Below are 22,355 nucleotides of genomic sequence, written 5' to 3'. Positions count from 1 at the left end.
CGAGGGGATATTTTCGATGTTTTATGAGACTTGTCGATATATATTCACTTCGAACGGTTGTAGATGTATGAGTAGTGGTGGTAGCTGAAATAGTAATACACCATTGGAGAGGTAATTCAATTACCTTTTAAATGATATATAAATTGTAATGATCAGATTGTTGATACTGACATACGAGCCAAAAAAGTAACCATACCCCCTTAAATTAAATATTGAAAAATCGCAAAATGTCGTCTAGGAGGAACCTATGAAAATAGGGGGATAACATCAAGTCCATCCCTACATTTTCCTTGTTAACATCTTTTTTTTCATCAAGGAGACCCTAATGGACAAAAATATACCTATGGGTGAGGAATCTGGGGTGGAGGGGTCTATCCAGCCCGTGGACTACAACACAATGATGCTGGACGGCAGATATTTATAATTATAAAATACGATGATCAGGAGTAAAGTATACCATTAAATTAGGATGGAGATGAAAGTGAAAATATTGTTGTAATATATAAATATATAATTAAATTGATATATGTGGGAAATTTACATGCCCAGACCAGGAATCTAACCCAGGTCCTCTGGAAAACCGCACCTGTGCTCTGTATACATATACGAGTATAATGTAGTATGCGAAGGTAAAACCTATCAATCTTTTATGGAGCAGAGAAAGCAGAATTGATGTCCAAGAAAAGAGAATTCCACAAGAGGCCTTGGTTCTCGCTCAAATTTGCAATCAAGTCTTGTCAGTCCTTAACAGGCTCATGTATATATATATATATACACCCACACCCACAGATAAACACACACGGAGGGGGATACTTGGGAGGGCTCCATTCTACCTTCTAAAACTTGCATATAGAGATGACAACCAACAGCACACACACACACACACACACACACACGCACGCACACACACACACACACACACACACACACGCACACGCACACGCACACACACACACACGTGCACACAATGGTAAAATACATGCAATTATACAAGATCAAACCCCCAAATAATCCATCTGACTGAGAAAGCAATGGAGGTTTGGAATACCACATTGATATTACAGCACTCAGGAAAAAAGATCGAAATACCAGGAGTGAAGATACAGTCATGTGAAAAAGTAAGTACACCCCATGTAAAGATTGGACTTTTTCAACATATTTCAACATACAGCTATTTGATCTTCATTTCAACAATATTGAAAGATAAAGGTGATATAATATAACAAATATCATGAAACATTTACATTTTGTAGTCCATTGTATAATTTAAATAAACATAAATGCAAATTTTGCATGTGGAAAAAGTAAGTAAACCCCTACATTTATCACAACTTCAAATACCTAAAATTAGAATCAGGTGCACCAGCTCAGGTGCAAATGATTACAACATCGTTAGAGAGGATCTTGGAGGACCTTGTCTTATATAAACCTCAGACATTTAGTTTGGTTTGCTCTTTGTTGTTGAAGTGTGCGGCGTCACCATGCCTAGATCAAAGGAGCTCTCTGAGGCCTTCAAAAAGAAGGTTATAGATGCCTACGAGTCTGGGAAGGGATTTAAGAAGATCTCCAATCAATTTGAAATCAATCATTCGACTGTCCGGAAGATCATCTACAAGTGGAGAAGATTCCAAACAACTGCCAACTTGTTCAGGCCAGGCCGCCACAGCAAGTTCAGCACGAGAGCAGACCGCACGATGCTGAAAGAAGTCTCTAAGAACCCCAGAATGTCATCACTGGACCTACAGGTAGCTCTTGCCACTGTTGATGTCAAAGTGCACGAGTCTACCATTAGAAAGAGGCTGCACAAATTTGATCTACATGGTAGGTGTGCCAGGAGGATACCTTTGCTGTCCAGAAAGAACATCAGGGCAAGACTAAAGTTTGCCAATGAACACCGAGGCAAAGACCAGCACTTCTGGAACAATGTGCTCTGGACAGATGAGTCAAAGGTGGAGCTATTTAGCCACAGTACCAGAAGACATGTTTGGTGAAAACCAAATACAGCATTTGACCACAAGAACCTGATACCAACTGTAAAGCATGGTGGTGGAAATATTATGGTTTGGGGCAGCTTTGCTGCAACAGCCCTGGGCAGCTCACCATCATAGAATCCACTATGAAATCTTCATTGTACCAGAGGGTGCTTGAGGATAATGTGAGGCCATCTGTCGGAAAGGTGAAGCTCAACCCAAGGTGGACCTTGCAACATGACAATGACCCTCAACATACCAGTAAATCCACCAAGGAATGGCTGAAAAGAAAGAAATGGAGGGTTCTGGAATGGCCAAGTCAAAGCCCGGATCTAAATCCCATCGAGATGTTGTGGGTGGATTTGAAACGAGCTGTGCATGGAAGAAACCCTTCAAACATCGCACAGCTGAAATAATTCTGCATGGAGGAGTGGGCAAAAATTTCTCCCAGTCGATGTCAGAGACTGGTAGACAGTTATAAGAAACGCCTACTTGAGGTTGTTTCTGCCAAAGGGGGCAATACCACTTCTTCGAGCCAAGGGTGTACTTACTTTTTCCTCATGCGAAATTTGCATTTATGTTTATTTAAATTATACAATGTACTACAAAATGTAAATGTTTCATGATATTTGTTATATTATATCACCTTTATCTATCAATATTGTTGAAATGAAGATCAAATAGCTGTATGTTGAAATATGTTGAAAAAGTCAAAACTTTACATGGGGTGTATTTACTTTTTCACGTGACTGTATGTTGAGGAATCTTGCAGAGAGACAGCCTTCCCTCTTCCTGTTTTTCTGATTGGCTGATGAACTCAACCAAGTACACAGAATAACAACAGCAGAATTGGCCGAGTATGTGAAAAGTTAAACTACCAATGAAAATTTGTAAGCAAACATGAAGACAGCAAACCAGATCAGGTATTCCTAACCCACCCAGCAAAGCATTTCCAAAGACTGAAACAACAACGAAATAACAACAACAAACAACAAAACATTTACAATAAACCGAAACAGCAACAATTACAGCCCCAAAAAGTGCAAAAAATAGATCATAAATACATAAAACGAAATATCAACAGATATACACCGACAAATGGAAAAACGATAAAATATCAGGAAGGTATAAGAAAGAGTTGGACAGAGTGGGGATAGACAAAGAAGGCTCTTTGGAATGGCTAAGAAGAGCTCAGCTCAACTGGGATGGAGAACGAATCATAATAAATTCCCAAGATCAAGAACACTATACCAATGGATTTAAGAAAATGGTTGTTGTTGTTTTTGTATTCAGCCTGTAGCTGCTGGTTGCATAATTTTTCTGGAAGTGTGTTTGTGCTGTTGATGCAGTGCCCCAATTACCAGTGAGCTGGTACTCAATTTGCCAACCTCGGAAGGATGCCAGTCTGAGTCCAACCCCTGGTGTTAAATCAACGATCGACTGGGATTTTAACTCATGATCCTAGGATCCCAAGACAGCACCCTAACCGTTAATCTAACACCAGGTTAAGAAAATGGTGGGACTGAGTCAATCGGCCAAGCATAGGTTCTGCAAGATAGAAACAGAAAGTACAAACCACCTCCTATCGGGATATAGAAAAACTCATGTCAGAGCATCTGTACACCCAAAGCGCAACAAAGTATGTCGAGTAATCCACTGGCACATCTACAAAAGTCTCACTATTCCAGTTCCAGAAAACGTTTTTTTTTTTTTTTTTTTTTTTTTGTGTGTGTGTACTGAATCGTGGCTCGTGAAAGAGTTAACATTTACTTCACAAACAAATCAACCAGACAAACAAAATATATAAAAAGAGGGAGTGGAAAAACAAGATGGGGAGATGACAGAATACAGGTCTTCAGGTGTCAGATGAGACATTTTTTAACAACGTGATCACGTGATCACAAACAACGTGGTCGAAGAACGAACGAACAAATAAGAATGAATAAACGAATAAGAACAGAAGGAAATGTTTTTTTTTTTTTTTTTTTTTTTTGAGATTTTTAAACAAGGAAGTATGGGATGAAAAGACCGTGAAAAACAGAGACCGGAAAGTAATTGCAGCGCGATCGGCGAACCGCTGAGACAAAAACAAAGCCTCAAGCCAAGGTCGGACACGGTAGCCTAGTACTACACTTAGGCCTCAGAATACGTGATACGAAAGACCGACGATTCTGTACACAGGTATGAAAAACCAACGCCAAGAATACTATTAAAGACACCCCAATAGGTACATACACCGAGAGAAAGATACAGTTTCGACAAAAACACAATTGTGAAAAGTTACTTAACTTCGAAAGCAAGCGCGCATGGACATCTTTGAAGAGACGAGACCTCCAATCTTGCGCATGCGCAGACCTGCCTTGTGGAAAAATGAACCACAAGCAATCACTGAAAACAAGGAAGTAATGCTCACGTATGGCATAGCGATCCCATCAAGTGTGAATATAGAAAACAAAGCATTGCGACCGGATATACAAAAAAGGTACAAAAAACTTAGGTACAAAAAGGAAAGAAGGCATTTCTAATTAAGGTGTCAGTCACCTGCGATTTGGCCTAAATAATGCAGAAATCAAGAAAATTACCAAATACCAGGACCTCAACAATGAAGTGCCAAGATCCTGGAAGCTGAAGAATGCCAAAATTGTACCATTGATTATTTATTGGAGCAAAGGGAATGATGAAGAAAACCCTTACTGAGCACTTAAAAAGCATTCCGGGGAATATTACGACAAACGAACTGCAGTTGGAAGCTGTCGGAGGCTCGGTGACGATCCTCAAAAGAGCCCTCGGAACAAAACTTTGAGAACAAGAAAACTTCACAAACTGGCCCATGAATCATGATCCATTACTGAAATGGAGGTGGATACTTCGAGACCTGGGAGGACTACGTTCCACCTTCTGTAACGCACATATGGAGAAAATAACCAATGACACACACACACACACACACACACACACACACACACACACACACACACACACACACACACACACACACACACACACACACACCAGTCAACACAAAACTTGACTTTTAACATTAGACTTAGACATACTGGCCAACTTGATATATAAATCTGCCCTGGAGAAGACTTTTCTGATTGTATTGCCAAGAGTTCAAAGGACTTCTCTTATTCCAGAGGTTCTTCACTGAGAGCTCAAAATTTTGGAACCTTTCTTATGGATAGGAGTTATGTTTGCATCTTTTCAAAATAGAGGATGTTACCCATTCAAGAAGCACCTGTTCAGGAGAGAGGACATGATGAGATTGAAGCGCAGCTCCTGAGGTTTATAGCATTTATGCCATCAGGAACAATTATTGAGCTCATTCACAAACTTCTCCACTATGGGAGAGGAGAAGTCTACATGCTCTTAGTCTCTGGGAAATATTATGTAATGGGAGAAGGGGTGGATGCAGGAAGGGATGAATTAGGGAGCTTGATATTTTGAGTGAGGGCAGAGTTCAAGAACTGACTTTTATCTGGTATTGCCCAGCATGATTCCATCCTTGAATTCATAAGGGAAGAATGGAAGAGGAATGTGTAGCAGCTAGACCTAGACCTGACCAGCTCCCACAAGCTTTTGGTAAATGGAGAGAGGCTGAAGAATTAAGATTGTGGGTAAGCCTGATCTTGGGTCCTGGCTCTTGATAGGACAGACATACATTGGTTCTGAGCTGTGAGGAGATACTGCCGGCTGCCATCATTTGGGGTTGACTTCCAGGAGGAGAAGGTGAGTTTTTCTTTCTTTGGCTTCACCACATATCGGTGCATTAGGGTTTAGGTGATGGATAAAAAAGTTGAATGTGGGATGTGAAGAACTTGTGCGGAAGCCAAATTAGTGCATTGTAGAATGAATGCTACGAGCTGATGTGATGGACCAGTCTTGCCTGGAGAGTGGATTCTAAGTCAGACATTTTATCAAATTGCCATTCAAATCTGCATGTTGAGGTTTCTGTAATACCTATAAATGAGGCTCCCACCTTTACCATCACCTCGAGTGTTCCAAACTGAATGCATACTGTGCCCCCTTTTCTTGCAGTTCATTGATGTGGGTGTAGAACAGAGGCCTGGATATAACTTTACCAGAGAAAATTCCTTGCGTGTTATTCTCAAGATTTGAATGATTTTTTTTCTCTCTCTTTCTCTCTCTCTCTCTCTTTCTTTATCAGACTTCCTTGGACGTCTTTGGTTTTTCTGAAGATGAAAAATGGGACCTCTTGAAGTTGCTCGCAGCCATTTTGCACATTGGCAACATTCAGTTTGTTGATTCTGCAGCTCAGGAAGCAGGTGCTTTGAAGAACTGCAATACAGTTTGATATATCTTAACTATACCATTTGTTTTCATAATATATATATATATATACTGAAATGCAAAAGAAACTTACCACATTTGAAACCTTTAAATATCAACAATAACACTGCGTGTAGTAAATGTGTGAACTTATTTGTGGACAATAGTGTCCTCACTGTCAGACAAAACGGTCACGGGTGGTCACTTGAACTTTCAATGGTCACTTCATAGCACAGCTGTTGAACAGCCGTTTTGACTGTCAGTGATTAGCCAAGGGGTACGGGATGATTTTAATGAGCTGCACGTGATGTCTTGATATTGGCTTTAAAAAGGCCAGTGCAAAATGGGCATTTCAATCAACATGCCACGATTGTCAAGGGATTAACGGCAGCGTGCCCTGGGCATGCTGCAAGGCGGACTGAGCTACCGTGAGGTGGCACGTCGCCTTGGCTGTTCACACCAGACGATATCGGCCTTGACTCATCGCTTGACTCATCGCTGAAACAGAACCTTGACTCATCGCTAAAAGCGACCTCGTTCCACTGCGCCAAGGTCCACCGCTGATGCTGCTGGCACCATCTCTGTCGGTTGCGGCGATGGGCAGCCGTCATCACGGGGCCTCTGTATGGTCTTCTGGCAGTCAGACCATAGTCATGCAGTCGTCTTCGTGCAGTATCATTGGAGATCCGTGGGTTTGCACACCCCGGAGTTTCTGCCGCAGTGCGGGATGCTGGACGGAATCGATCCCGCAGGTGACTTCGGACCATCTGCCTGTCCTGCCTTGCAGTGGTGACTCTTGGCCTCCCTGATCGAGGTCTGTCATCTGCAGAGTTGTGGAGGGTGTCTCTGTCCACCAGGGCCGATATCGTCTGGTGTGAACAGCCAAGGCGACGTGCCACCTCACGGTAGCTCAGTCCGCCTTGCAGCATGCCCAGGGCACGCTGCCGTTAATCCCTTGACAATCGTGGCATGTTGATTGAAATGCCCATTTTGCACTGGCCTTTTTAAAGCCAATATCAAGACATCACGTGCAGCTCATTAAAATCATCGCGTACCCCTTGGCTAATCACTGACAGTCAAAACGGCTGTTCAACAGCTGTGCTATGAAGTGACCATTGAAGGTTCAAGTGACCATCCGTGACCGTTTTGTCTGACAGTGAGGACACTATTGTCCACAAATAAGTTCACACATTTACTACACGCAGTGTTATTGTTGATATTTAAAGGTTTCAAAGGTGGTGTTTCTTTTGCGTTTCAGTATATATATATATATATATATATATATATATATATATATACTGTATGTACTGTATATACAGTCACGTGAAAAAGTAGGTACACCCCATATAAAGTTTTGACTTTTTCAACATATTTCAACATACAGCTATTTGATCTTCATTTAAACAGTATCAATAGATAAATGTGATCGAATTGAACAAAAAACAATGAAAAATTGACTTTGCAATAAGTTATTCAACAAAAAATTAACAGAGATGCCATTTCCTTCTGTGGAAAAAGTAAGTACACCCTTGGCTCTAATTGGTGGTATTGCCCCCTTTGGCAGAAACAACCTCAAGTAGGCGTTTCTTATAACTGTCTAGCAGTCTCTGACATCGACTGGGAGAAATGTTTGCCCACTCCTCCATGCAGAATTCTTACAGCTGTACGATGTTTGAGGGGTTTCTTGCATGCACAGCTCGTTTCAAATCCCCGAACAACATTTCGATGGGATTTAGATCCGGGCTTTGACTTGGCCATTCCAGAACCCTCCATTTCTTTCTTTTCAGCCATTCCTTGGTGGATTTACTGGTATGTTTAGGGTCATTGTCATGTTGCAATGTCCACCTTCGGTTGAGCTTCAACTTTCCGACGGATGGCCTCACATTATCCTCAAGCACCCTCTGGTACAATGAAGAATTCATAGTGGATTATATGATGGTGAGCTGCCCAGGCCCTGATGCAGCAAAGCTGCCCCAAACCATAATATTTCCACCACCATGCTTTACAGTTGGTATCAGGTTCTTGTGGTCAAATGCTGTCTTTGGTTTTCACCAAACATGTCTTCTGGTACTGTGGCCAAATAGCTCTACCTTTGACTCATCTGTCCAGAGCACATTGTTCCAGAAGCGCTGGTCTTTGCCTGGGTGTTCATTGGCAAACTTTAGTCTTGCCCTGATGTTCTTTCTGGACAGCAAAGGTTTCCTCTTGGCACACCTCCCATGTAGATCAAATTTGTGCTGCCTCTGCGTGCTGATGATGAGGGGAGTGTCGTTGAAGCTGAAGGGAAAGGTGTATGCTGCATGTGTGAGAAGTGTTATGATTTATGGGAGCGAGACATGGGTAATGAACGTAGAGCAGCAACGAAGGTTGGAAAGGGTGGAAATGCGAATGGTTCGACGGATGTGCGGAGTATGGTTGAGAGAAAAAAAACAAAACACCTTTTAGAGGCCATTTTTTATTTAGACCATCTGCCATTTTATTTCGGCCAAAATAGAGGCCATTTTAGTATGGTTGAGAGAGAGGAAGACAAATGATGAATTGCGAAAGATGATGGGAATAGAGCCTGTGATTGATGCTGTGAAGAGGAACAGGTTGAGATGGTTTGGTCATGTGTTGAGGAAGGATGAAAGTGACCGGTTGAGAAGAGTGATGGAAATGAATGTAGAAGGAAGTAGAAGACGGGGAAGACCGAAAAAGACTTGGCTAAAGATGGTGGAAGAAGAAATGCGGGCAAGGGGGTTAACAAGGAGAGATGCAGAAAATAGGGCAAAATGGAGAAGATTGTCATGGGGACACCAAGGCTAACCCCCGCTCTAGCAGGGAAAATGGCCTTTAAAATGCATGTTGTTGTTTTCTAATGGTAGACTCGTGCACTTTGACATCAACAGTGGCAAGAGCTACCTGTAGGTCCCGTGATGACATTCCGGGGTTCTTATAGACTTCTTTCAGCATCTTGCGGTCTGCTCTCGGGCTGAACTTGCTGGGGCGGCCTGGCCTAAACAAGTTGTCAGTTGTTTGGAATCTTCTCCACTTGCAGATGATCTTCCGGACAGTCGAATGATTGATATCAAATTGTTTGGAGATCTTTTTGAACCCCTTCCCAGAATCGTAGGCATCTATAACCTTCTTTCTGAAGGCCTCAGAGAGCTCTTTTGATCTAGGCATGGTGACGCCGCACACTTCAACAACAAAGAGCAAACCAAACGAAATGTCTGAGGTTTAAATAAGACAGGTTCCTCCAAGATCCTCTCTAACGATGTTCTAATCATTTGCACCTGAGCTGGTGCACCTGATTCTAATTTTAGGTATTTGAAGTAGTGATAAATGTAGGGGTGTACTTACTTTTTCCACATGCGAAATTTGCATTTATGTTTATTTAAATTATACAATGGACTACAAAATGTAAATGTTTCATGATATTTGTTATATTATATCACCTTTATCTTTCAATATTGTTGAAATGAAGATCAAATAGCTGTATGTTGAAATATATTGAAAAAGCCAAAACTTTACATGGGGTGTACTTACTTTTTCACGTGACTGTATATATTAAGTAATGACTTGCGGTTGGGATTAAAATCAAATGAATCCATTTTGAGTTCTCCAACCATTAGCAAATAAATAATTTTAATGTAATTAATCTTTCTAGAATGCACCAAATGTCCGTTCGTCTGTCCGTCTATTCCCAGGTACCGCAAAAACGGCTGAACCGATCGCAACTATATTTTGGGTGGGTAATCCTGGGATCCCCTGGAGTAAAATAGGCTATATTGTTTTTCTAATTTTCCAAGTTTTCCAATTTTCCAATTTTTCCAAAAACAATGGAATAATATTTACCGATATGAACAGTGATGTGGCTTTTACAAATACTGTTTAGATTTTGATGAGAATTATGAACCTGCCGCGAATGCGGAAGTGGACAGATTACGGTAATGAGCTGGTTTGATAATATCCCAATACAGCCGTCATTTAAAACAGAATTTTGTTAAAGTATCAATTGATGATTGGAATCGCCATTGACTGGGTATGGAACACACGTACCCGTTTGTTTACGAGTGGGTACGTTTTTCATGGAAGTCCTTCACGAACTTGCTGTCCATGTTTGATGTGTGACTGAGGGTGCTACAGGAATGTGGAATTTATTGGTTTCATGCTTTAGCATTCGCCGTTTCTGCATCGCCTGTTTGCTTCCGGCCTCCCACCCATGCGTAGCACGGGTACCTCACTAGTGCAATTAAATTTAATGCAATTTTCGGTTTTCCAGAGGACTTTGGTATGGTTTGCAAATGTGGTACGGTTTTCCAGAGGACCTGGGTTCGATTCATCGTCTGGGCATGTAATTTTCCCACATATATCAATTTAATTATTTAATCCTGTTCATTAATGTAATTGCTCCACTACACCCCAGTGGTGTTTATAACAGAGGACATGGATTTCCCCCCCCCCCCCCCCCCCATTGGAGAAAGACCCTCTCGTGTTCAGGCCGTTGGTGCCCGAATGGTTGGCAGCGAGTACATTGACGGAAAGAGAGGGGCAATCATATGTGTGGGAAAATTTAATGATCAGTCAGGGTCACCCAGGTAGCTCAGATGGCAGAGCACTGGTACGGCTTCCATAGAACCTGGATTCGATTCCTGGTCTGGACATGTAATTTTCCATCATATATCTATTTAATTATTTAATCCTGTCCATTAATCTAATATACAGTCACGTGAAAAAGTAATTATTTTAATGTAAAGTTTTGATGTTTTGTTTTTGTAAAGTTTTGACTTTATGTAAAGTTTTATGTAAAGTTTTGACTTTTTCAACATATTTCAACATACAGCTATTTTTTTTTTTTTTTTTTTTTTTTTTTTTTTTTTTGTATACAAGATCGAGGCTCGTGAAAGAGCGAACATTAATCACACAGAAAGACAAACCGACACATAAAACATATAACATCGGGAGCGGTAGACAAGATGGGGAGAGAGGGGGAAGGACACAAACACAACATTTGAGAGCAGGGACCGAGAGACATGGAGACATCGAGAGATCTGAGAGAGGGCGAGGGCTTTGGGGGGGGGGGGGGGGCATGGGAAGGGGGCGGTGGGAGAGGTATAAAACATATGGACACTGCCAGGACTTCCAGGAAAGAAGTTGGAATTTCAAACAAGGTGGATCTGGGGTGAATTAGCGGGGGTAGAAAAGATCAAGGTTTTGGATGGGGGAAGATAAGAGATGGTGGTGAACAGCTGTTTTAAAGACCTGGAGGGAGGAGTGGGATTGAAGGGAGTGAGGGAGTTTGTTCCAGAGGCGGGAGAAAAGAGGAATGAAAGAGTGAAGGTGAGCAGAGAGCCGAGATTTCGGCAGTTTAACCATCAGAGGGTTGCTGGCAGATCTTGTGCGACCTGTAGGAATATTTGGGGGACAGAGCACAGAGAGAGCTGGGGGTGCAAGGCCGGAGAGGAGTCGGTAGAAGACAGAAAGACCACCTACCTGCCTGCGGTGAGTGAGTGAAAGGCCCTCAGAGATAGCTTCATCGCAGGAGATTCCAATAATTCTGAAAGCTTTGGTTTCAACAGCGTGAAGCCGAGCTAGGTGTGAGGCAGGAGCACCGGCCCATAGGGGAGAACAGTATTCCATTGAGCTGCGGATGAAAGCCTTGTATGTGGTGAGGAGCTCAGGTGTGCCGAGGAAGGACTTCGCACGACGGAGGATGCCCAGTCGGCGACTGGCTTTGGAGGCCAGCTTGGAAATGTGGTTTTCCCAAGAAAGATCATGGCAGATAGTGAGACCCAAAATCTTGAGCGACAGAACTTCTTGGAGAGGATTGTTGAGAAAGTAGATGGGAGGGTTGTCCAGTCGATCTTTTCGGAGAGACATAGTAAGAGTGTGAGATTTGTCAGGATTGAAAGACATGTTCCACTTGTTTGACCAGTCTGTGATTTTGTCCAGGTCTTCAGAGAGTGAGGAGGCAGCAGACTGCCGATCTGAGGGAAGAGGAATGGAGCGGCAGAGAGTGGTCAGAGACAGGTAGACAGTTATAAGAAACGCCTACTTGAGGTTGTTTCTGCCAAAGGGGGCAATACCACCTATTAGAGCCAAGGGTGTACTTACTTTTTCCACATGCGAAATTTGCATTTATGTTTATTTAAATTATACAATGGACTACAAAATGTAAATGTTTCATGATATTTGTGATCATATGATCATATTTGTGATCATATTTTGTGATCATATTTGTGATCATCGTTTCTTATTTGATCTTCATTTCAACAATATTGATAGATAAAGGTGATATAACATAACAAATATCATGAAACATTTACATTTTGTAGTCCATTGTATAATTTAAATAAACATAAATGCAAATTTCGCATGTGGAAAAAGTAAGTACACCCTTGGCTCTAATAGGTGGTATTGCCCCCTTTGGCAGAAACAACCTCAAGTAGGCGTTTCTTATAACTGTCTACCTGTCTCTGACATCGACTGGGAGAAATTTTTGCCCACTCCTCCATGCAGAATTCTTTCAGCTGTGCGATGTTTGAGGGGTTTCTTGCATGCACAGCTCGTTTCAAATCCCCCCACAACATCTCGATGGGATTTAGATCCGGGCTTTGACTTGACCATTTCAGAACCCTCCATTTCTTTCTTTTCAGCCATTCATTGGTGGATTTACTGGTATGTTTAGGGTCATTGTCATGTTGCAAGGTCCACCTTCGGTTGAGCTTCAACTCTCCGACAGATGGCCTCACATTATCCTCAAGCACCCTCTGGTACAATGAAGAATTCATCGTGGATTCTATGATGGTGAGCTGCCCAGGCCCTGATGCAGCAAAGCTGCTGCAAACCATAATATTTCCACCACCATGCTTTACAGTTGGTATCAGGTTCTTGTGGTCAAATGCTGTCTTTGGTTTTCGCCAAACATGTCTTCTGGTACTGTGGCCAAATAGCTCTACCTTTGACTCATCTGTCCAGAGCACATTGTTCCAGAAGTGCTGGTCTTTGCCTCGGTGTTCATTGGCAAACTTTAGTCTTGCCCTGATGTTCTTTCTGGACAGCAATGGTATCCTCCTGGCACACCTACCATGTAGATCAAATTTGTGCAGCCTCTTTCTAATGGTAGACTCGTGCACTTTGACATCAACAGTGGCAAGAGCTATCTGTAGGTCCCATGATGAGATTATGGGGTTCTTAGAGACTTCTTTCAGCATCTTGTGGTCTGCTCTCTGGCTGAACTTGCTGGGGCGGCCTGGCCTGAACAAGTTGGCAGTTGGTTGGAATCTTCTCCACTTGTAGATGATCTTCCAGACGGTCGAATGATTGATTTCAAATTGTTTGGAGATCTTTTTAAATCCCTTCCCAGACTCGTAGGCATCTATAACCTTCTTTCTGAAGGCCTCAGAGAGCTCTTTTGATCTAGGCATGGTGACGCCGCACACTTCAACAACAAAGAGCAAACCAAACTAAATGTCTGAGGTTTAAATAAGACAGGTTCCTCCAAGATCCTCTCTGATGATGTTCTAATCACTTGCACCTGAGCTGGTGCACCTGATTCTAATTTTATGTATTTGAAGTAGTGATAAATGTAGGGGTGTACTTACTGTTTCCACATGCGAAATTTGCATTTATGTTTATTTAAATTATACAATGGACTACAAAATGTAAATGTTTCATGATATTTGTTATATCATATCACCTTTATCTATCAATATTGTTGAAATGAAGATCAAATAGCTGTATGTTGAAATATGTTGAAAAAGTCAAAACTTTACATGGGGTGTACTTACTTTTTCATGTGACTGTATACTGTATATATATATATATATATATATATATATATATATATATATATATACAGTTGTATCCCCCAGGGTTAAGACCCCAAGAGGACGAATGACCGAAACGAGCTTTACCTCCCAGGCGTATTTCGAACCTGGCGGGATTATTTCTGGCAAGCGTGGGAAGGTTTGAGGCCTTATCTGATCGGACGGCTAGCACGGGGTTTAATGACTCGACCCACAAACACAAATACAGGACAAGCAAAATCTACCATACAAGGATGAAATGCAAAAATAAGAATTTAATGAACATAAATGCAAGAGTAATAAAAACGAAATAAATGGTGAGGTAAAAAAAGTTTTTTTCCCTAAATTGAGACTTCTACTCTCAGACCCGTATACAAACAAGGGGAAAGATTAAATAAATGATGTTTCTGCCAGCTGGCACCTAGCTCTGTTGCAATGAGGGGGCTTGGCGTTCGTCACCTCCAAACCACGCACGGGAAGCGCACCAACAAATAGCGCTAGCAGACAGTTTATTGGTGTGTGATGTAGTGATATTAAGAAACTACTTTATTAAGCCTGCTGTACACAAGTATGCATGTGCCGGATACAGTTAGCCCACTATAGCGAACCACTCAGAGGCGTTATTCTGCGATTGTCCATTCATTTTATTTTTGCCTCAACACGTATCACTTCATATTGTTGCGGTTATGAGAATAAAGGATAACCCCCCTCATAGGTAGGCGCACCACAACATGTAGCCTCGCTGTAGTATCGTTATTTCTTAGTAAATGTAAGGTAGTCTCCTTTCCTGTGTTAATTTTGCGTTCAGCAGGCCAGTGAGCTTAGGTGTTCTTTTGCACTGGAAATCCACTTGCTCGGCCTGAACAAGTCTGGCAAGGCCGAAGGGAGGAGCTGCAGGGGGAGTGGCCGGTAAGCTGTGAGCCCCCAATCAGAGCTCAAGGGGAGTGGCTCACCACGGCGACGAGAGGTGGAGCCTGGAACATTCTGGTAGGGCCGGGGCGGAGCCATAAAACCCTGCCCCGAGCCCCCCGCCTCAGTTTGAGAGCAGACGAGTCAGAACGCAAGAGAACGAGTCAGACCCAGTCGAGTCGAGTTGAGTTGGAGCCCCTGTGAGAGTCAGAGTTGAGTTGAGAGGGAAGCGAGAACGCACGATGTCAGAGGTGAGAACGAGTCAGAGATCGTCAGAACCGCAGCAGAACGAGTGGGTTGAACCGTTTGCAATAGCCTCGTTGTACACAAACTTTCCCTGTGCCCTGCGCTCTGCTCCCTGTATTAATCGCGCTTGTGGAGACGACCTGTTCCGGGCTACAGACGCGCGATCTCCTCCTGCCTGCGTTTTCCTGCATACGTGCCGTGACCGCTAGAGGGCCTCGCCGGGCGAGCTGCCCCGGAGCGACCGACGGCAAGGCGCGTTTGGCGCACGAACTTCCTTCCTTCTTTTTCCCCACATGAGTGAGAGGGCCCTGTGTCTGGGATAGTTAACATTGTTTAAGTGCCTGCTCTGTGTCTCTTCGAATCCTGTACATAAATAATAAACCGTGTTCTTCCTCTTATCTGACCGTTCCCGTCCTTTCCATTAATTGGCCTAGCATCGTACGAACAAAACCGCTCGAATCGGGTTCAATAGAAATAACGGCACGAGTCACATGATACGCACACCGCTCGGGCGTACTCGATTAGCGTGGCTTGTGCGAGGTCCGGTCCCCGTTTTCGTGGCAGCTTGGGTCAAAGGTACGTGCGGCGTCGACCCGATACCCTTTTCCACGCTCGCTGCAGAAGTGGCGATTTGGCGTCATGGACACGAAGACCCAAGGGGGAAAAAGGGGTTTAACCCCCCCCCCCCCTTTGTAACGTGAAAGGGCTTCGGGAGATCCGCAACAATATGATGGTGGAATATTGTCATCACCATGGATCATTACTGTCCTCCTTGTCACAAAGCCAAAGCTCTTCAAATCGATAGACGTCCAGCAAGGAGTCGGTGTAGTGTGGTTAAAACTTAAGTTTATTGACGGAGATAGCACAAAGCAAAACTTGAATAGATCAACACAGCACTGCATAAACAAAATGGCGACTGACTTCTTCTTCTCCACTCCAACTCTCTCACTGTGCTTTACCATCTATATAATCTGTCCATGAACATTCCAAAATGCCTTTACCACGAGAAATTGTTCGTACATTTGACACTGTTCCACATCCAGATACCACTAGAAATCGCTCATCTATGCGAGATGGTTCCATATCCGGAAGTAGTGACGTGTGGAGCAGCGCAGGAGAACTGCTTCAAAATTAAGGCTTCTTTGCTGGGATTTTTTTTTATTGTGCTGGGATTTGACCCAAAATCGAGGCAACTCACCGTCAGTGGGGCAACAAGCAGGAGAAAGAATGTACAGGAAAAATGGAAGGAGACGGAATGGTACACACAACACAAGCTCGGACGAGGACACACACACCCAGCACAAAACCACGTGATGTTGCATAAGAGGGACAACAACATGACATCAACACATTAACACCAACAAGGACACACAAACCCAGCAGAAAACAACGTGATGTTACATGAGAGAGACTACAACATGACATCAACACATTAACGCCAACGACCTAGAGCTGTTAAACAAGACGATTTCAGACCAGATGTCCCCAGCTTTATAAAAAAATGCAGACAAAGATGGCATCTCTCCACAAGAGAATCCGGAAATGGAAAAATTCATGTTATTCACAACTTATTCTGAATGAGTAAAATGTACGAATTTTCATGGTATTCTCTGTTTCCTAGAACAAGACGGCGATGACACAGCCTTGAAGATGATCCTTACACCAACGGCAGGTGAAGTAACCAAACCTGATGTACTGATAACATTGTGTGTGTGTGTGTGTGTGTGTGTGTGTGTGTATACAGTGCATTCAGAAAGTATTCAGACCCCTTCACTTTATTCACATTTTGTTATGTTGCAGCCTTATGCTGAAATCGTTTAAATTCATTTTTTCCCTCATCAATCTTCACTCAATACCCAATAATGACAAAGGGAAAACAGGATTATAGAAAGTTTTGCAAATTTATTAAAAAGAAAAAACTGAAATATCACATTTACATAAGTATTCAGACCCTTTGCTAGGACACTTGAAATTTAGCTCAGGTGCCTCCCATTTCTCTTGATCATCTTTGAGATGTTTCCACACCTTGATTGGAGTCCACCTGTGGTAAATTCAATTGATTGGACATGATGTGGAAAGACACACACCTGTCTATATAAGGTCTCACAGCTGACAATGCATATCAGAGCAAAAGCCAAGCCATGAGGTCGAAGGAACTGCCTGCAGAGCTCAGAGACAGGATTGTGTCGAGGCACAGATCTGGGGAAGCCTACAAAAAAATATCTGCTGCATTGAAGGTTCCCAAGAGCACAGTGGCCTCCATAACTCTTAAATGGAAGAAGTTTGGAACAACCAGGACTCTTCCTAGAGCTGGCCGCCCGGCCAAACCGAGCAATCGGGGGAGAAGGGCCTTGGTAAGAGAGGTGACCAAGAACTCGATGGTCACTCTGGCTGAGCTCCAGAGATCCTGTGTGGAGATGGGAGAAACTTCCAGAAGGACCCGACCCGATTCAAAGTTAGGGTTGTACCATTACAAAAACGGGGGGTGTTTTGGATTACCTTGTACAAAAGGCGGATGCCAATGCGTAAATAGGGTAAATTATGGACTATGGTAACCCGTTAATGGTTCGAATGCTGTAAAGCCCTGATAAACATAATGTAAGAAGCGAATAGGGCAATGGTTCGAATCCAGTAATGGTTTGAATCCAGTAAAATAAAATCGAATCTGTAAACGTTTGAAACTGTAAATGGTTCGAATCCGGTAAACGTTTGAATCGGTTAAACTGTGGTTTTTATTGAAATTCTACAAATACTGTTTAGATTTTGATGATTTGCGTGTGATCTGATTTAACGGATGTTTATATAAATCGTTTAAAATAAAAAAGCCTTCGATTTTTGATATTTTGCCCTTTCATTTGGGCCTCCCAATTGAAGGCCCGCCCGGAGGGAGGCTACCGTTGCTGGTGGTTCCAATCCGGTAAACGTTTGAATCCGTTAATGTGCATGTGCATGGCCCTCCGTCCCGTCCCACCAAAGCCGCCGTGCACTCGGAAGCCGCTGCATATGACACAGATCCTTGATCTCACCTCATTCTCTCACAACCTGAACGGACAGACCTCTACCTTCTCACCCGGCAGCATGAGGCCTACAAGTCCCACCAAGCTCTCGAGCCGGGCTGCCCAAACGCACGTGTGTGTGTATGTGTGTGTGTGTGTGTGTGTGTGTACGTGTGTGTGTGTGTGTGTGTACGTGTGCGTGTGTGTGTACGTGTACGTGTGTGTGTACGTGTACGCGTGTGTACGTGTGTGTTTGTGTATACGTGTGTGTGTGTGTGTGTGCGTGTGTGTGTACGTGTACGTGTGTGTGTACGTGTATACGTGTGTGTGTACGTGTACGTGTTTGTGTATACGTGTGTGTGTACGTGTACGTGTGTGTGTGTTTGTGTATACGTGTGTGTGTGTACGTGTGTGTATGTGTGTGTGTGTGTACGTGTGTGTGTACGTGTGTGTGTATACGTGTGTGTGTATACGTGTGTGTGTGTACGTGTGTGTGTGTGTGTGTTTGTTTGTGTGTACGTGCGTGTGTGTGTGTGTACGTGTGTGTGTGTGTGTGTCTGTGTCTGTGTCTATATGTCTGTGTGTACGTGTGTGTGTGTGTGTGTGTGTACGTGTCTGTGTCTACATGTGTGTGTGTGTGTGTGTCTGTGTCTACATGTCTGTGTGTACGTGTCTGTGTCTACGTGTCTGTGTCTACGTGTCTGTGTCTACGTGTCTGTGTGTACGTGTCTGTGTCTACGTGTCTGTGTGTACGTGTCTGTGTGTACGTGTCTGTGTGTACGTGTCTGTGTGTACGTGTCTGTGTCTATGTGTGTGTGTGTGTGTGTGTGTGTGTACGTGTGTGTATGTGTGTGTGTGTGTGTGTACGTGTGTGTGTGTACGTGTGTGTGTGTACGTGTGTGTGTATACGTGTGTGTGTGTGTGTGTGTGTGTGTGTGTGTGTGTGTGTGTGTGTGTACGTGTCTGTGTGTACGTGTCTGTGTGTACGTGTCTGTGTGTACGTGTCTGTGTGTACGTGTCTGTGTCTACGTGTCTGTGTGTACGTGTCTGTGTCTATGTGTCTGTGTCTACGTGTCTGTGTGTACGTGTCTGTGTCTACGTGTCTGTGTCTACGTGTCTGTGTCTACGTGTCTGTGTGTACGTGTCTGTGTGTACGTGTCTGTGTGTACGTGTCTGTGTGTACGTGTCTGTGTGTACGTGTCTGTGTCTACGTGTGTGTGTGTGTGTGTGTGTGTGTGTGTGTGTGTGTGTGTGTGTGTGTGTGTGTGTGTGTGTGTGTGTGTGTGTGTGTGTGTGTGTGTGTGTGTGTGTGTGTGTGTGTGCTCCTGAAGGACCACAAAGATTGTACCACAGCTACTTATTAATTGCAAAACCGAAGATTTTTCAAGAATATTGGTCGGCCTTGCGCGTTATTCTGTTTTTGTCTGTCTGCCGATCGCCTACAGGTTACAATTTTAAACCGATCTTCACGAAACTTCACCAGATGGTAGATTTGGTCATATAGAAGAAGCCAGTTGCTTTTGAGGTCAAAGGTCAACTCAAGGTCAAACTTCGAAAATCATAAATTTTCATCCGGAAAAATCACCACTTTTCATCCAATTAACTTGGTAATTAAACAGCAATTGCAGAGTGCGTCACTGAATTGGGAAAGCAACTATGTTGAGGTCAAAAGGTCGAAGGTCAACTCAAGGTAAAACTTCTAATATCAATTTTCATCTGAAAAATCATCAATTTGAATCCGACTGACCCGAGCTTTGATTAATATCATCAATTTTAATCTTAATGAAATGGACAATTTTATGTATCCATGTCAACTTTATTTTTCTGGGGGGGTGGGGGGGGGGGTGTGTGTGCGTGCGTATTTTGCACGGGGGTGGGGGGAGGGGGTGTGTGCGTGCGTGTGTTTCTTGCACGGGGGTGGGGGGGGTGTGTGCATATCTTGCATGGGGGTGGGGGGGGGGGGTGTGCGTGCGTGCGTGCGTATCTTGCACGGGGGTGGGGGGGGGGGGGGGTGTGTGCGTGCGTATCTTGCACGGGGGTGGGGGGGGGGGGGTGTGTGCGTGCGTGCGTATCTTGCACGGGGGTGGGGGGGGGGGGAGGTGTGTGTGTGCGTGCGTATCTTGCACGGGGGTGGGGGGGGGTGTGTGCGTGCGTGCGTATCTTGCACGTGGGTGGGGGGGGGGGGGGTGTGCATGCGTATCTTGCACGGGGGTGGGGGGGGGGTGTGTGCGTGCGTGCGTATCTTGCACGTGGGTGGGGGGGGGGGGGGGGGTGTGCGTGCGTGCGTATCTTGCACAGGGGTGGGTGTATTTTGCAAGTATCATGCTCTGCATGACGTCTTCTTGTTTATTTACTTATTTATTTATTTATTTATTCACTCAAGTGAGCGGAGGGTCTGTCGTTCAGTACCTGCTTTAATGTTGTTTAATTTAATTTGAGGCCTTCCATAACTTAATTCTTATAGTTCTGTAGTTATCTTGTATGAAAAATCCAAACCAAATCAATTTGACGTACACTTTTTAATGTCTTTGTAATATATATATATATATATATACATGCTGAAAGGATATCACAGAGGTACGCACACACACTCGCTTCGTAGCTGTCTAGCCTGGGTTTGAATTCCGACCCAGCATCTATAAACTGTCCTCCTGGTGTTTCACATGTTGGGTGATTCATCATTGTGTGCGTCGTCTCTCGGATGGACATTAAACTGGGCGTCCCGTCTCCGGAATTCGTCGGTGCACGTTAAAGATCCCCGGTGTCCCTCATGGAGGGTCGGCGAGCTGTCACCGGCACCGTGAACCAATTAAAATTCCTGCCCTACCCAGCAGAGGGCACTGCATCAGCGGCACAACCACGCCCTTGGCCAATGATGCTACCCAACAGCCTTGCGCTGCACACGAATGAAGAAGAAGAAGAAGAGGTCCATTATTCTCGAACATTGTGCTGTCCCATGGTGGTGGAGTGTGTTTGGATGATTCCTCTGAATCAATGTTTCACAGGTTGGATGTGATCTTTGTTTGTGTAATTGAGGGTTTCGGTCTCGATCACCTTGATTGTCATAATAATCGATTTGGCTCATTCACAGTCCTGTTTAAATTATCCATTGAGGAATTGTTCCATCATTTCAGGATATTTTCCCCATTCATAGGAAATCCCTCTCCCTCTCCCTGGCCTGGATACTTTTATTTTGGAGAAGGTGGGTGAGTTTGATTGTTAGGGTAATGGGTTTGGTTGGGGTTGGGGTAATGGGGTTGGGATTTGGTGAGGGTTAGGGAAATGTGGTTGGGGTTTGTTTAGGGTTGAGGTCATGGGGTTAGGGTTTGAGTCACAGGATTAGGGTAATGGGGTTGGGGTTTGTTTAGGGTTGAGGTAATGGGGTTAGGGTTTGAGTCACAGGATTATGGTAATGGGGTTGGGGTGTGGTTAGGGTTGGGGTAATGGGGTTGGGATTTGGTGAGGGTTAGGGTAATGGGGTTGGGGTTTGTTTAGGGTTGAGGTCATGGGGTTAGGGTTTGAGTCACAGGATTAGGGTAATGGGGTTAGGGTTTGAGTCACAGGATTAGGGTAATGGGGTTGGGGTTTGGTTGGGGTTGGGGTAATGGGGTTGGGATTTGGTGAGGGTTAGGGAAATGGGGTTGGGGTTTGTTTAGGGTTGAGGTCATGGGGTTAGGGTTTGAGTCACAGGATTAGGGTAATGGGGTTGGGGTGTGGTTAGGGTTGGGGTAATGGGGTTGGGATTTGGTGAGGGTTAGGGTAATGGGGTTGGGGTTTGTTTAGGGTTGAGGTCATGGGGTTAGGGTTTGAGTCACAGGATTAGGGTAATGGGGTTAGGGTTTGAGTCACAGGATTAGGGTAATGGGGTTGGGGTTTGTTTAGGGTTGAGGTAATGGGGTTAGGTTAGGGTTTGAGTCACAGGATTAGGGTAATGGGGTTGGGGTTTGTTTAGGGTTGAGGTAATGGGGTTAAGGGTTTGAGTCACAGGATTCGGGTAATGGGGTTGGGTGTGGTTAGGGTTGGGGTAATGGGGTTAGGGTTTGAGTCACAGGATTCGGGTAATGGGGTTGGGGTGTGGTTAGGGTTGGGGTAATGGGGTTGGGATTTGGTGAGGGTTAGGGAAATGTGGTTGGGGTTTGTTTAGGGTTGAG

General features: G+C 44.0%; 1 protein-coding gene across 5 annotated transcripts in view; it reads left to right on the top strand.

The window, feature by feature from the left end:
- The window catches only part of LOC137433757 (unconventional myosin-X), a 401,142-nt gene that overhangs the window by 82,867 nt on the left and 295,920 nt on the right, over positions 1 to 22,355 (top strand). For all 5 annotated transcript variants that reach the window (XM_068126040.2, XM_068126039.2, XM_068126037.2 and 2 more), the window contains 2 exons: positions 6,142 to 6,259; positions 16,830 to 16,880. In XM_068126040.2, coding sequence (XP_067982141.2) covers positions 6,142 to 6,259; positions 16,830 to 16,880 — 169 coding nt within the window. The remainder of the gene's footprint in view (positions 1 to 6,141; positions 6,260 to 16,829; positions 16,881 to 22,355) is intronic.

Source organism: Myxine glutinosa, chromosome 10 (genome assembly GCF_964187855.1).
Source record: "Myxine glutinosa chromosome 10, kmMyxGlut1.1, whole genome shotgun sequence".
NCBI classification, from domain to species: Eukaryota; Metazoa; Chordata; class Myxini; order Myxiniformes; family Myxinidae; genus Myxine; species Myxine glutinosa.
This window is presented reverse-complemented; position numbering and strand designations above follow the sequence as displayed.